Source organism: Rhinopithecus roxellana, chromosome 7 (assembly GCF_007565055.1).
Source record: "Rhinopithecus roxellana isolate Shanxi Qingling chromosome 7, ASM756505v1, whole genome shotgun sequence".
NCBI lineage: Eukaryota > Metazoa > Chordata > Mammalia > Primates > Cercopithecidae > Rhinopithecus > Rhinopithecus roxellana.
In genome coordinates, this window is record NC_044555.1 from 67,306,012 (window position 1) to 67,321,878 (window position 15,867).

Genomic DNA, 15,867 nt, shown 5'->3' on the forward strand with positions numbered 1-15,867 from the left:
TTCAGTTTAGGAAGAAAAAAAGGAGTGCTGGTTATACATAGTCTGTGGCAAAGACAGATATGGACACCACATTAAGAAACTCACTGATAATCCAAATATATTGTTTTGTCTAGCCTTTTCTCCACCAAAATGATAAATGCTGTTTCTAAGTAGCCAATAAACAACAAAACTAACTGACCTAATTTTATTTTATTTTTTGACTTTCATTGTCTACACTGTATGGGTGTCATGTTACAAAAACTGTAAAAAGGATCCAGATAACCCATAACCTGAGCAATGAGCCCCTAAATACCAGGGGCAATTACATCTATTGCCAGCCACATGGAAGTAATTGGAGTAGCTTAGTCTACACTGCAGCTATAGAAGCAATCTCTCACCTAGCCAGTAGGTGGAACTATACACAAGTGCATTGGCTTTGCTTTTTGCTCCACATGACTTTAAATCTTACAGTAAACGATATTTTTGGTTTGTTTGAAACCCAGGAGATAAGGAGGATGCAAAAAACTAGGTAAGGTCAACTGTTGAGGTGAATTTACAAAACAATGATACAAAAGAACAATTTTCTATTTCTATTTTGTTTCCGGGCCTTTTGAGAAATAACTAAGTTATTTTAACTGAATTTATAATCTACTTCCAGGTACCTAGAGCTAATAAAACAATTCTAAATTTAGAAATCTGTCAGTTAAAATTCATGTTCAATCAGGGAAAATTGAGTATCAACTGATCATGACGTGATATTATGGAATTATTGTTGATTTTGTTAGGTATAATAATAATACGGTCATTTAAAAAATCCTTATCTGTTAGAAATACAAACGAGAGTATTTATAGGTGAAATGATAGTGCTTTAGAAATCTCCAGCGGAGAAAAAGACATCAGGAAGAACAGAATAGGAAAGGAAAAACATTTTGATAACTATTGAAGCTTGGTGACCAGTATGCTGGGGTTTATTATACTATTCTCTCTTTTCATTTGAAATTTTCCACAATTACACTTTTAAAAAATAAAAAAGAAAAGAAAAGAAAAGAAAACATAAGGCCATGTTCTAGTGATTTGGGTTAACACCAGGATCAGGTCACTGGAAAATATTCCATTTAAGCAGGTCTCATCTCTATATACAGCCAACCATGAATTATTTCCATCACAACTAAGTCATACAAAATTAGTTACATAAAATCCCATACAGACTACTTCAACAACGAGGGACTAAAACTATCCTGTTAAAGCCACTGGAAATAATACTTTACAGTTATAAAGCACTTCACCATTTACAAAGGGAAGTCACATACAGTTTCTCATCTAGTTCTCATAATCTTAGGAAGATTCTGAAGGTAAACAAACTGAGGCTCAGGGAACTTACATAATTAGTAAAACTGACAGAGTGGGATGCTAACCCAGGTTTTATGAAATCAAAGATCTTTTTTCTACTACACTGTCACTAAGTCCCCTTTGATACAATTAGCATACATGGTGAAATTTAGGTGAATTTTTAAAATTTGCTTTCTGTGATCATTACTTTATATAGTATATAAAACTTGCTTTTTAGGAGGCTGGGCGTGGTGGCTCACACCTGTAATCCCAGAACTTTGGGAGGCTGAGGAGGGTGGATCACCTGAGGCCAGGAGTGTGAGACCAGCCTGGACAACATGATGAAACCCCATCTCTTCAAAAAAAACAAAAATTAGCCAGGCGTGGTGGCATGCGCCTGTAGACCCAGCTACATGGGAAGCCGAGGCAAAGAATCGCTTGAACTTGGGAGGGGGAGGCTGAAGTGAGCCGAGATGGTGCCACTGCACTCCAGCCTGGGCGACAGAGTGAGACGGTTAAAAACAAAAACAACAAAAAACAAACCCAACTTGCTTTTAGTTTTCTCAGAAAATATACATATAGACAGAAATAGATATCTTGAATAAAGGATAAAATTAAACCAAAAAAGTAATTTTAAAAGAATTATAATATCTTGGCTGGGCACAGTGGCTCACACCTGTAACCCCAGCACTTTGGGAGGCCGAGGCAAGCAGATCACCTGAGGTCAGGAGATCGAGACCATCCTGGCTAACACGGTGAAACCCTGTCTCTACTAAAAATACAAAAAAATTAGCCGGGCGTAGTGGCGGGCGCCTGTAGTCCCAGCTACTCGGGAGGCTGAGGCAGGAGAATGGCGTGAACCCGGGAGGCGGAGCTTGCAGTGAGCCGAGATTGCGCCACTGCACTCTAGCCTGGGCGACAGAGCGAGACTCCATCTCAAAAAGAAAAAAAAAAAAACAAAAATTAGCCAGGCGCGGTGATGTGTGCCTGAGGGAGGAGAATCGCTTGAACCTGGGAGACGGAGGTTGCAGTGAGCCAGATTGCGCCGCTGCATGCCAGCCTGGACAACAGAGCAAGACTCTGTCTCAAAAAAAAAAGAATTATAATATCTTAAAATTAGAAGGGATGTTAGAGGCCAGCTCTAGTCCAAAATTAAAACCTTATCTTCAGGCCCCTTGGAAGGATCCAGCTTCAACTTGAGTGCTTCTAGTGAGAAACTGCATAGTCTGTGAGACAGCCTGCTTCATTCATGGAGTAAGTCTAATCATCAAAAAGGTCTTCTTTAGTTAGAGGTGACGTCTGCCACTTGTTGATTCTAGTTACTGCCTCTGATGCTACACTTGAATAAGCATATAGTCTTATATATGACAATCTTTCAAATAACTGTGGACATTGATTATGTTCTATCTATGGGCTTCTGCTTTGGGGACTCTTCTAGCAGAATAATAAAATGAATACATTCGTGGATAACTAAAGCCTCCCAGTCTTTTCAAAAGCTCTTCCACGCCAGTGGTCTTCAACCTAGGATTTGGTTATCTCTGGGAATACCCAAAGTCCTTCCAGAAGCCACATGAAGTAGGATATTTTTAAGGCAATCAATTTCCATATCTTCATTTTCCATAATTTTATCTGTCTGTAAACAAGTCTGTGGTCTGCTTGTTTTTCTTTTACATCTCCACATCTACAATCACCCATCTCCACATCTCCAGCTACCCATCCAAAAGGCAAACTACTCCTGCATCCCAAAAAGCCTAACTTCAAAGAGACGGCTGGGAAATGCACAGCCCCTGAGGGAGGGAGAGATCCTTGAAAGCAAAACAAAGAGAGTTTGAGAAAAAAAGGGAGGTGCCACCTTACTCGAACCAGACAATATATTCATGGTAAGCTGTTTTAGAATTCATAATCAATACTAAGATGAGTGTCACGGGGATGTTCATTTAACACTTTAATTTTGTTTGAAAAATGAAGTCAGATTTTTTTTTTCCCTGACAGAAAATGAGTCTGATTTGGCTGACTGATTTGACAATAAGGACTAGCACTGCCATGTAGGTCACACAGCAGACATTTTCCACACAGTGAATGAGATAAACAGGCAATTCTACAGTTGTGTAGAAAATATATTTAAGGCTGGGCGCGGTGGCTCTCGCCTGTAATCCCAGCACTTTGGGAGGCTGAGTATGGCAGATCACGAGGTCAGGAGTTCGAGACCAGCCTAGACAACTTGGTGAAACCCCATCTCTACTAAATAACACAAAAATTAGCCGGGCATGGTGGTGCATGCCTGTAGTCCCAGCTATTCAGGAGGCTGAGGCGGGAGAATCGCTTGAACCCAGGAGGCGGAGGTTGCAGTGAGCCTAGATTGTGCCACTGCACTCCAGTCTGGGTGACAGAGTGAGACTCTGTTTAAAAAAAAACAAACAAAATATATTTAAAAGAATATTCAAGATACTGAGAATGATATTCTCACAATGAAAGTTTTTATATATCAACCTAAAAAATATGTGAAGGGGTACATACGTTTTTCAAAATTCTTTTTTGTTGTTGTTGTTGTTTTTTTGAGGCAGGGTCTTGTTCTGTTGCCCAGGCTAGAGTACAGTGGTGTAATCATGGCTCACTAAAGCTTGACTTCCCAGGCTCAGGTGATTCTCCAATCTCAGTCTCCCAAGTAACTGGGACTACAGGTGTGTGCCACCACACCCACCTAGTTTTTGTATTTTTTGTAGAGACAGGGTTTGACCATGTTGCCCAGGCTGGTCTTGAACTCCTGAGCTCAAGCAATCCACCTGCCTTGCCCTCCCAAGGTGCTGGGATTATAGGCATGAGCCATCACGCCTGGCCTCAAAATTCTTTTAGCAAGTTTGCCAGAAAAGATTTTGAAGGCTGTGTCTCTATGACACAATTTCCAGGCTCCTTTCCATTCTGGTTATTCTATTCTGCAGACATTCCAGTGTCCTGCTTACTATGAATGGTCCAGGGTGAATTGGGGGAGTATGGCTTTGTTCTGAATACTATATACTCCTAATTAATGTAGCATAACCTTCCATTCAGGGCTTTTTAAGCTGTGGCAAACAACTAAAATGTTTTTATCTTTTTTCACATAATCACAACTAAATTCACACTGATCTTGCACTTACTCATATTTGAATGATGGAGTTAACATTAACTGGTCTTAAATTTCACCTTCTTTGTTTCAGCTCCTTTGCTACAAACTTGTAAAAATATTTTTGAATTTTGATGTAGACAGTCAATGTGTTAGCTAGTCCTTTGTAGGGAGCAACTTGTGAAATGCCTCCCAGTGATCCTCGCCTCCTGATATTCAGGCCCTGGTATAATCCCATCCCCCTTGTGTATGGGCTGGATTTAGTGAATCATTTCTAACTGCTGAAGTGATGGTGTGTAATTCTGGAGATTAGGTTATGAGACTGTGACTTCTGTCTTGCTCATACTCTCACTTGTCCTCTTGCTTGCTCTGATGAAGCCAGCTGCCGTGCTGTAAGCTGCTCTATGGAGAGGCCCAATGGATAAGGAACCAAGGGAGGCTTGGGCCAACAGCTCTTACGGAATTGTGGCCCTCAGTCCAGTAGCCTGTGAGGAAGGCAAGACTGCCAATAATCACGTGAGTGAGCTTGGAAGCAGATCCACATTGTAGTGGAGTGTCAAAATGACTTCAGCTCTGGCCAACAGCTTTATTATCACCTTGTGAGAGACCCAGAGCTAGAGGACCCTGCTAAGATGGAACACACATTCCTGATGCACAGAGACTGAGATAATAAATGTATGTTGTTTTAAGCCATTAAGTTTTGGGGCATTTGTTATGAAGCAATAGGTAATGAATATACCCTCTGACCTTGATATCTTTTGAATATTTAGTATCTTCCGTTTTTTTTCTCCCTAATCAAAGTCACTGATCACAACTTTTTTTTTTTTTTTTGAAAAGAAAAAAATAGAGACAGATTTTGGTATGTTTCCCAGGCTGGTCTCGAACTCCTGGCCTCAAGCAATCCTCCCTGCTTCAGACTCTCAAAGCACTGAGATTACAGGCATGAGTCACCACTCTCGGCCTGATTACAATTTTGAACAGAGTAGGATCAAAGATAAAACCCTGCAGGATGCTGTCCTATAAAGCGTTATACAATCTCCTTGGACACAATCATCCGACCAGAGCTGGATGATCCAGTTGTACTATCCTTAGCTCACAATTCTCTATCTTACCAACAAAAAGTCTGTGACAAACATATCAAGTGACTTACTGAAATCAAGATACAATGTGATCTATAAAATTGCCCTTATATGCAATACGGTGATTATATCAAAAGAGGAAACTAAGTCTGTCATTACTTGTTTTTAGTTGCCAAGAGTCTTGCTACATGGATGCCTCCACTTTCATCCTACTCTTCTTCACTAAGACTTCTACTGTTCAGAAGTTTATATTTTGCAGTCCTATCCCTTTGAACTCGATTTCCTTTTGGACTCTCTTCTCTGAAGCATGCTGAAAGCATGAGAGTAACTGAATATGCCCAGCTTTTGCTTCCTTTGCCACTGTAAACCTTATGATGACATAATCCTTTTGTCTTGTGACTTTAGGTCTTTCTGAACAGAGAAGTTCACAACCACTGTTAAACTTCAAGAGAAAAGTGTTAGCATTATCCAACACCAACATTGCTTAAAGTTTTACCCTTTAAGAATTAAAATACACACTCACAATTCGAAAACCATGTAAAGCATTCCATCTGAGCTATATGTCTCCAATAACTCTACAATGTGTGGATGTTTCAGCATATGACAGATACTGGCTTCCCGCTTTAGATCTGTAAAACAAACATACAGCATACTTCATTAGGTAGGAACAAAAGACAATTAGAGTGAATGATGAATGAATGGATGTGATCTATGGTAACATGGATACTTCTCTAACTAGAGAGATGAAATCCCCCATTTAAACTTAGCTTAACTTTTTACCCTTTAAAGTCTTTGACAATATAGCTTTTCATATTTTTTTTGCAAGCTTAAATCTATATGCACTATAGAGTGAGCTCTTAATAAAAAAGTATACATTTCTTAATATAAATACTTTCCCCCGAAGCAAAATAAATACACAAATAAATACTTTCCCCAACTCTTCTAATCAAATCTCAGCCTCCAAATTTGTAACTCTTCCTTGATCTGCTAATAAACTAATAACTCAATTTACTCTTTTGATTTTTACCTCTTTTTCTTAGTTTTCCCTAAATAAAAATATGTTGTCTATTCTTTAGCCTAAAATCTAGCATTTATAGACCTATCAGGGAAGTTATATGGAATAGGGAACAAAAATAGTATGGTTTAAACAGAAAAGGCACTACTCCTAGAGTCAAAGTCCGAATTTTTAAAATATCATTTATAAAATGTGCTGGGGTCAGGAGTGGTGGCTCGCACCTGTAATCCCAGCACTTTGGGAGGCCGAGACAGATAGATCACTTCAGGTCAGGAGTTTGAGACCAGCCTGGCCAACATGGCGAAATCCCATCTCTACTAAAAATGCAAAAAATTAGCCAGGCGTGGTGGCAGGTGCCTGTAATCCCTGCTACTTGGGAGGCTGAGGCAGGAGAATCACTTGAACCCGGGAGGCAGAGGTTGCAGTGAGCCAAGATCGCGTCACTGCACTCCAGCCTGGGCAGCAAGAGTGAAACTCTGTCTCAAAAAAAAAAAAGTGTTGGATAATTCCAAACTTTACCTACCTCACAGTGTTACTTTGGAGAACAAATCCAAATAATGTATGTAAGACTACTGTGTAAGCTCTATAATACTATTCGGAAAACAAAGTTGTTAATATCATCATCATCATCATCATCATCATATAAAACAGTTTGGGCATGGAAATCGCTTGCCATGTCTACATGGAATAGAATAATGAAAGCCATCCAGTGCTAATAGCACTGGGGCTTTAGCTGTTTGCTGATGACTAAAATCCAATGTGACATTTTTATATTAGAAAGTAGAAGGGAGATAGGTAAGGAAGAACCAAGGCTAAGGATGTACTGCACAAAGCAAAATAGATAACATTATCTCCTTTCTGATTTATTAATTCAACGTAGTCTTGTCCACAGAGCAATGATTGTAGATGGAACCTTAGAAGATTGACTTACATAAGGGTAGAATGAGAAAAAGAAGTCAGAAAATTTGACAAAAGAGAAGCCACAAGGAAAGGAAGAATCAATAATATTAAGAAAATCAAGGGAATAGAGGAAATAAGCTGTAAGTAGCTGGAGAAGGCTGAAAGCTGAGAAAAGACCATAAGATTCAGCCAGAAAAGGTCATGAGAATTCTGGGCAAGATCAATTTTTGGGGAGGAGTCAGGGTTGAAGTCAGTATGCAGGAGACAATTATGCAATAATCAATTAAAATGATCACACCTCTCATTGGGCTAAGTACTTAATACAGTCACTGTCACTTGATGTCCCAACTACCCTGTGAGGTAGGTATTTTATGGATGGAGAAACTGAGACTTAGAAGTGTGTTCAAGATCACACAGCTATCATAAGGGTAGGTTTATGAACCCTGGCCTGCCCAATTCCAAAGTCAGCAGTCCTTCCATTATGCCATGCTGGGTTTGAGCACGATCATATTAGAAGAATCTGGCAGTAGGAAAGAAATAGTGGGGTCAAGAGAAGGTTTTACTTGTTTGTTTTTTTAAAGGAAGCACTCTGTGTTTGTAAGTGGTAGTGATGAAAAGCCTACAGGATCTGAAGTCAGAAAATATGGTGCTGCTCCTGCCTTTGTCCTACCATCTGCAGGCTGACTGCTAACTTCTACAAATGACTCCCTTACAGTCAATGAAATGGGGCAGTGACAGGTGATGTAGTACCTGCAGTCTACCAAATCAGTTTGAAAGGGCAGTGTTAAGATTCTAATGAGAAGCTGGATGTGTGGAGCCAAGCACAGCAGGGCTGGGGGCTCAGTGTTTACTGCAAAGGAAGAGATCAGAGGCACAGGAAAGATGCCTCCATCTCCAAAAGTAGTTAGGAAGGCCCCACAGAAGGGGAGGATGTGAAGCAGCTGTGGGGTTTGTGCTGGGAAGTCATAACCATGAGGAAAGCTTTTAACAAGTGTGCTGGAGGGCCAGGCTGAGCCAGACAACATCAATCACATGCCTGCACAGATTTTTCCTCTCCAAGAGTGTTCTGCCTTCTATTTCTAGGAAAAGCTTAAAATTTTTAATGCTCGTTTTTATGTTTATCTCTAGTGTCCCATTTTTATTAGAACTCACCCTTTCATATCTTCTGTTTTCAACTTAAATTTTTCTTTTTCCATTCCTCTCTATTCTAATCAAAAGCCTGATTTTAACTCTATCCTATGACACTGGAGTCATGAAGTAAACAGATTGGCATTTGCCACAATTAAAACGGATCTTTTCTCTTCTTTCCAGTTTATTTTCTATTTTGCCTCTTTCATGTAACTAAATTGTATTTTTCCTTTTTTGAGACAGAGTCTCGCTCTGTCACCCAGGCTGGAGTGCAGTGGAGTGATCATGGCTCACTGTAGCCTCCACCTCCCAGGTTCAAGAGATTCTCCTGCCTCAGCCTCCTGAGTAGCTGGGATTACAGGTGTGCATCACCATGCCTGGCTAATTTTTTGCATTTTAGTAGAGACGTTTTTTTTTTTTTTTTTTCTTTCGGAAGCAAACCATCACAAATGAGGATTTTTTATTTGCCACTATTATAAGTCTGAACTTTAAACAGATTCTTGGACTGGTGGTTCATATCCATCAGTTCGTTCAACGTTAGCACCTGGAGATGGGGTTTGCGGTGTTGGCCAGGCTGGTCTTGAAGTCCTGACCTCAAGTGATCCACCCGTCTTGGCCTCTCAAAGTGCTGGGATTACAGGTGTCAGCCACCGTGCCCAGTCTAAATTATATTTTTATCTCCACATTCACCATCTGCTATGTGATACATTGGTTATACTGAAAGTTTGTAAGCGGAAATGGATGCTCTTTAGACCCCTCCATTTGAGCCACACATTTTGATTTGGTAAACCAGAAGTCCTTGGTCTAGTCTCTCATCACCTACTCACTCTCAAAATAAAGGCAGAATTGCTGGGGGACCAGCCTTCAAAGCAATTTAAATGTCACTGGATCTGACATTTCAGAACTAAAATCAGAACACTGATTGGACAGTATGAAACTAACAACATAAAAACATATTTCAAATGATAAGGGCAATGATCTAGAAAAATTGTGGTCATGTTTTCCTGAATTCAAGTATAAATTAAAGAGCTCAAATAGAAAGCACAATTTAAAAACACAAATACATTATATATCCTTTCCAACTGTAGATTCCATGAATATTAAACTCAAAATGTTTATTTCTAAATATGAATGTGAATTAAAGATATACGTATTAAGTGCTATTGTCTATGCTGATATAGCAAACTAAAAACACTATTTGCCTACAAATCAACTCTAGAGGCAAAGTAGGAAGGAATTTGAAAGCAGGTGATAAAAATATGATTTAAAGTTGTGATTATCTGACTGCTTACAGGTGTTAGCACAGAATGTACCTGTGAATGACATGACCCAGGGTTACCATCTCTGTTTTGGAGTATTGTTTTGTTTACAGACTAGTAACTGGTACCTCTCTTTACTCTCCTTTGTACTTTCTTTTTTTTTAATGAGTAGATTTTTTTATTTCAATAGTTTTTGTGGAACAGGTGGTGTTTAGTCGCATGAAAAAGTTCTTTAGTGGTGAATTCTGAGATTCTGGTGCATCTGTCACCCAAGCAGTGTGTACTGTACCCAGTGTGTAGCCTTTATCCCTCACCTCCCCTCCCACCCTTCCCCCAAAGTCCATCGTGTCATTCTTATGCCTCTGCATCCCCACAGCTCAGTTCTCACATACGAGTGAGAATATACAATGTTTGGTTTTCCATTCCTGAGTTATTTCACTTAGAATAATGGTCTCCAGCTGGGTGCAGTGGCTCACACCTATAATCCCAGCACTTTGGGAGGCCGAGGCAGGTGGATCACCTGAGGTTAGGAGTTCGAGACCAGCCTGACCAATATGGTGAAACCCCGTCTCTACTAAAAATACAAAAATTAGCTGGGTGTAGTGACGTGCATCTGTAGTCCCAGCTACTCAGGAGGCTGAGACAGGAGAATTGCTTGAACCTGGGAGGCAGAGGTTGCAGTGAGCTGAGATCACGCCACTGCATTCCAGCCAGGGCAACAGAGCGAGACTCTGTCTCAGATTTAAAAAAAAAAAAAAAAAAGAGAAGAAGAAGAAGAAGAAGAAGAAGAAGAAGAAGAAGAAGAGAAGAAAAGAAGAAGAAGAAAAGAAGAAGAAGAAGAAGAAGAAGAAGAAGAAGAAGAAGAAGAAGAAGAAGAAGAAGAAGAAAAGAAGAAGAAGAAGAAGAAGAAGAAGAAGAAGAAGAAGAAGAAGAAGAAGAGAAGAAGAAGAAGAAGAAGAAGAAGAAGAAGAAGAAGAAGAAGAAGAAGAAGAAGAAGAAGAAGAAAAAAGAAGAAAGAAGAGGAAGAGGAAGAGGAAGAGGAAGAGGAAGAAGAAGAAGAAGAAGAAGAAGAAGAAGAAGAAGAGTCTCCAACTCCATCCAGCTTGCTGTGAATGGCATTATTTCATTCCTTTTTACGGCCAAGTTGTACTTTCTTTTTTGTAATTTCTCAGGAAATTTAAAAAATATTTTAAACTAATCTATTTCTGTGTTTAGTGTCCTTATATTTAACTATGTGCCTATATTTATTTTATCAATTTATTTCCCTTTAAAAGGGGAACTAGTAATACAGATAGCAATATTTAATTTTCTAACTCAAATTAGAAACTTAAATGAAATCAACCTGCCATATGGCATTAGAACTACTATTAGTTTCCTAAAAAGTTTGGGCTCTTCAACAATAGTAAAGCAAGTATCCCACCAGAGTCTGCCTATCGCTGGTCCTCAAGTAAGGTAAAGTTAGGGAAGCTGGTTCAAGTGGTCTGTTTTAAAAATAATTTTCCTGTAAAGTACTATTTTACTACTACTTTTCTTGAAGAACTAGGAGAATTTTTCATTCTATCTTTATCTGAACTTAAAAGATCTAAATTTAAGATTTCGTTTGCTCAAGAGCATTCAGTAAGGATTTTTTTTTTTTTGGGGGGGGGGGGCTAGGGTCTCATTCTGTTGCTCAGGCTGGAGTACAGTGGCGTGATCATAGCTCACTGTAACCTCGAACTCCTGGGCTCAAGGGATGCTCCCACCTCAGCCTCCTGAGCAGCTGGGCTACAAGCATGTGCCACCATGCCCAGCTGATTTTTAAATAGTTTATAGAGACAGAGTCTTGCTATGTTGCCCAGGTTGATCTTGAATTCCTGGCCTCAATCAATCTTTCTGCCTTGGACTTCCAAAGTGTTAGGATTACAGGTGTGAGTCACTGCACCCAGCTCAATAAAGATTTTCATCAGCACCATCCAACTGAAGTATAATGTAAGCCATGTATATAATTTTAAATTTTCCAGTAGCCACATTAAAAAAGTAAAAAGAAACAGGTAAAATTCATTTTAATAACATATTTTATCCAATTCAATGTGTACAAAGTATTATTTCAACATATAATCATACTAAAATTAATAAAACAAGTTACATTCTTTTTTTGTACTATGTCTTTGAGATCTAGCATGTATTTTTACACTTAGAGCAAATCTCAATTTGGTCTGGCCACATTTTAAGTGCTCAATAACTACATGTGGCTAGTGTCTACCAAATTGGAATGGTGCCACTCTAGATAAGTTGACTTGCTTTAATTCTTATCCTCTCCTGACTGTGAGTTCTTCTGTAATTCTTACAGATATTTATAATGTCAGTCATTCCAAAAAGAATCTAAACTCAGATGTGTTTTTAATAAATACTTTCACAGAAGGAAATCCTATAGCTTCTTTTAATAACCCAAATCTATCATTTAATAACTAAATCTGGAATTTCTTCACTATCGTTAATCTAATGCAACCTTTGAGACTTTAAAGTGTCCCTCTATAAGCCCTCATTTAATTGTTATTGTAATAACCCTGCATGACATACATATACACATACATGTATATGCACATATATCTCCCCATTTTACAGAGGTAGAAACTGAGGTACAGGGCCCAATGATATAAATCACACAGCTAGTAAGTGGAGGAAGCAGGACTAATAACCAAAGTCCTTTGCTCTTTACATCACACCACAGTGCCTCCTGGGTCAGCATAGTTTTTACACATCCTAAGATCCAATCACACAATAGTGCTAATATGGTAACAGTGACTTGAATGACAGGCTATCAAGACTGTTACAGAACTGCCTTATTTCAGCTGCACTGTAACTAGTGATAGTCAGAAACTAGATACTGCTCTTTTCCTAACAAATATATAAGTATTCTCGTTAATTTCCAAACAATGTCTAGATTGTGTTAGAAATTCAACAGTTAAACAAAATTCGCTAAGAGCTGACCTGGACTCAAAATCAAAATAAAAAATATTCTAATCTAATCATAGAAAGAACTAGGACAAGTATTAATATGTTCATTTCAATAAATATTAATAACAAAATAAGTAAATGAAAGTCATTATTGACTCAACACATTTTTCCTTAGTGTACTGAAATTAATGACCAAATGATATTTTAAGAAAGGAATCCAAGCAGAACCTTGGAAGGATTATAGTAGCAAAGTCAATTTCTGCTGCTGGGTTCTACCTTTATCTAATAACCAAGTTGAAGAATAAAGATCCAGCTGCCTTTGGCAACAACACAGGTCAGGTTGGCTTTAATGAGGCTATCTTCCTCATTGACCTTTACGAAAGTTGACCTCAGCTAGTGAAGAGTAGAGGCCTAGACAGGCTCCCATAGAAATCTGGGTCAACTGCAAACTCATAATTTCTTTGATTTTTTTTTTCACATGTTTCACTACTAGCTCTATACATTTTGTTGTCTTTTTTCACACACACAAAGAGAAATCCAAGCAGCTTCTAATTTCTTTGAATTCTTGCTCATAGAAAAAAAATTCCTATGGCCCCAAATATCATAATCAGGTGAATAAAGAAAGGAAGCAGCACATCATTAATTCAATGTTTGACTGATGTGAAAATTTTCTTAAATAGGCAAATGTGTATTAATTAGAAATCAATCTTAACTGCATTAAGCATTTACAAATTAATGGGGTTTTGGTAATATGTTTCCCAAAGAGTTTTCAGTTCTGATAAGTGTAACAAATTTGTATATGACAAAAATAGAAATACGTTGCTCTAAATTTGTCTAAAAGGTGCAATTGCTGTATTGCTTTTCATTTTGGGAAATGTAAACCAAAGAGGGGAAGATCAGGGCATTTTACTATTAGAAAAACCAGACATCTATTTCAACATGGTATTCCTTACTTTATAAAAGAAAATTAGAGAAATATCAGTTCATAACTCAATTACTTCTCAATATTAAAGTCTTAAAAATCATACATGTTAGAGCCCGAAGGAACTTTGTGCGATGACAGAATGCATACATTTGTCAAAACTCACTGAAGTGTACAATTAGATGGGTTCATTTTATTGTGCATATGTTCTTCAATAAAATTTAAAAAGCAAAGAGAAGTTACTGAAATAAAATGGGAATTCAACTAATATATCAAAGCAAAAAAATGTTCTTCACATACCTATGCTTTATACTTTCATAATTGTGTTATCTATAATTTACTTTCTATATTTATTAACTGATAGCTGAGGAGCTCAACAAGGACATGCTGATAGGATAGATTTCCTTACCACCCACTTCTCCCCCAAATCTCCTTCCAGGATGGGGCCAGCCCAGGAAATACTGACAGCAGGGCCAAAACTTTTCCCAGAAAGCAATTTGTGGTCTGTTTCAATACGTAAAAAAGGAACGACTGAGGTAAAAATTCTGTATGGCATAGTGAAATGATTATCTGAGGTTTTTTTTTTTCTTTTAATAATATGGGTTTCCCCATCCAGCTACAGAATCCTTTTGTCAGCAAAGTCTCATAAAAATAGTATAAAACAAATTTATCATTAAAAAAAACTACCAATATGTGACACTTATTTGAAAAAGGACCAAGAAAAATGAGTTAACTGTTTTGATAAATACTTTGAAATCACGGATACTGACAGCCCTGCTTGATTTTTCCCTGAATAGCTCTTCTGCCATTTCATCAAATTTGGAATGGGCAAAGCATAAGTTTCCTTAAAAACTGAGTTAGAGACCAGGCGTGGTAGCTCATGCCTGTAATTATACTAGCAGTTTGGGAGGCTGAGGCAGGTAAATCGCTTGAGCCCAGGAGTTTGGGACCAGCCTGGGCAACATGGCGAAACCCTGTTTCTACAAAAAATACAAAAATTAGCTGGGTATGGTGACGTGTGCCTGTATTCCCAGCTAATCAGGAGACTGGAGTGGGAGGATCACCTGAGCCCGGGAGGTGGAGGTTGCAGTGAGCCAAGATCATGCCGCTGTACTCCAGCCTGGGAGAGAGAGTGAGACCCTGTCTAAAAATAAACAAACAAATAAATAAAAATAAAAAATAAAATAAAACTGACTTAGAAGCAAAGGCTTCTAGTATCTGATTCACACACAGTTGAGTGTAACTGCAGCAAGGCAGGATGCTCAGAGTCAGTGAAAACAAACAGATGGAAGGAAGGCAGGGCCCTAACTCCTCTTCACTTAGGAATCATTTGTCACTTAGCATTGATGACACAATATTATGGGAAAGAAATACAGTAAATACCTTATTTAATTCATTCTAGATAATGGTTTATTTCATATAAGTGACTTTTCTGGATAGGGTACCAACCTCTCCTGGTTTGCCTGGAACTTTCTCAGTTGTGGCACTGAGGATCTATCCAGGTTGAAAGCCCTGGGTTCTGAGAATCCACCCTCATTCCCAGGCAAACCAAGATGACTGGTCACCTTACTTCCACAGATCTGGCATCTATCCTTTTAAGCACTAATACATTCTGCTGGCAGGCAGTTATGATATAATAGATAGGGCAATAGACTTGTAGTCAAAAGGCCTGTCTTTCCTGTCTTCATCACTTAGTAGCTGTATAACCTTAGATCATCTGTTTCCTCATTTGTAAAACAGAAAGAGTAAGATAACAACTCCTATACAGGGTTGTAGTTAGGCCTGGATGATTAATAAAGTATGTGAAAGTGCTTGCCATGGTGCACATGCACAATAAGTTTTGTTTTCTTTTCCTTTCACCATTTTTGGTAGAAATCATTCTTTCCTATATTTAACAAATGTCAATCAAACCAAGTTTGACACCAAGAAGGCAGCAGTATGAACATCTATTAGCAAACCACACTGCTATATATAGTGCAATTCTATGCCTACTTTAACTTTGCAGTTTTTCATCTACAGTTTTTTGGGAAATCATGTATTTCATAAAAAACCTCAAGTTGACCGTAGGATTATTTGGGGAAAGAACTAGACACACTCAAAATATTTAATAATAAGCACACTAGTTAAGAAAAGTAAAACAGAACCCACGTAGCTGTATGTGTGTGGCCTACTGATTACCAAGATTATTAATCTTCCAGACAGCCCTTGGAGTCATCTTC

General features: G+C 38.4%; 1 protein-coding gene across 8 annotated transcripts in view; it reads right to left on the bottom strand.

The window, feature by feature from the left end:
• Positions 1-15,867, bottom strand: part of CASK (calcium/calmodulin dependent serine protein kinase) — a 403,174-nt gene that overhangs the window by 257,425 nt on the left and 129,882 nt on the right. For all 8 annotated transcript variants that reach the window (XM_030933848.1, XM_030933849.1, XM_030933847.1 and 5 more), the window contains exon 3: positions 6,011-6,116. In XM_030933848.1, coding sequence (XP_030789708.1) covers positions 6,011-6,116 — 106 coding nt within the window. The remainder of the gene's footprint in view (positions 1-6,010; positions 6,117-15,867) is intronic.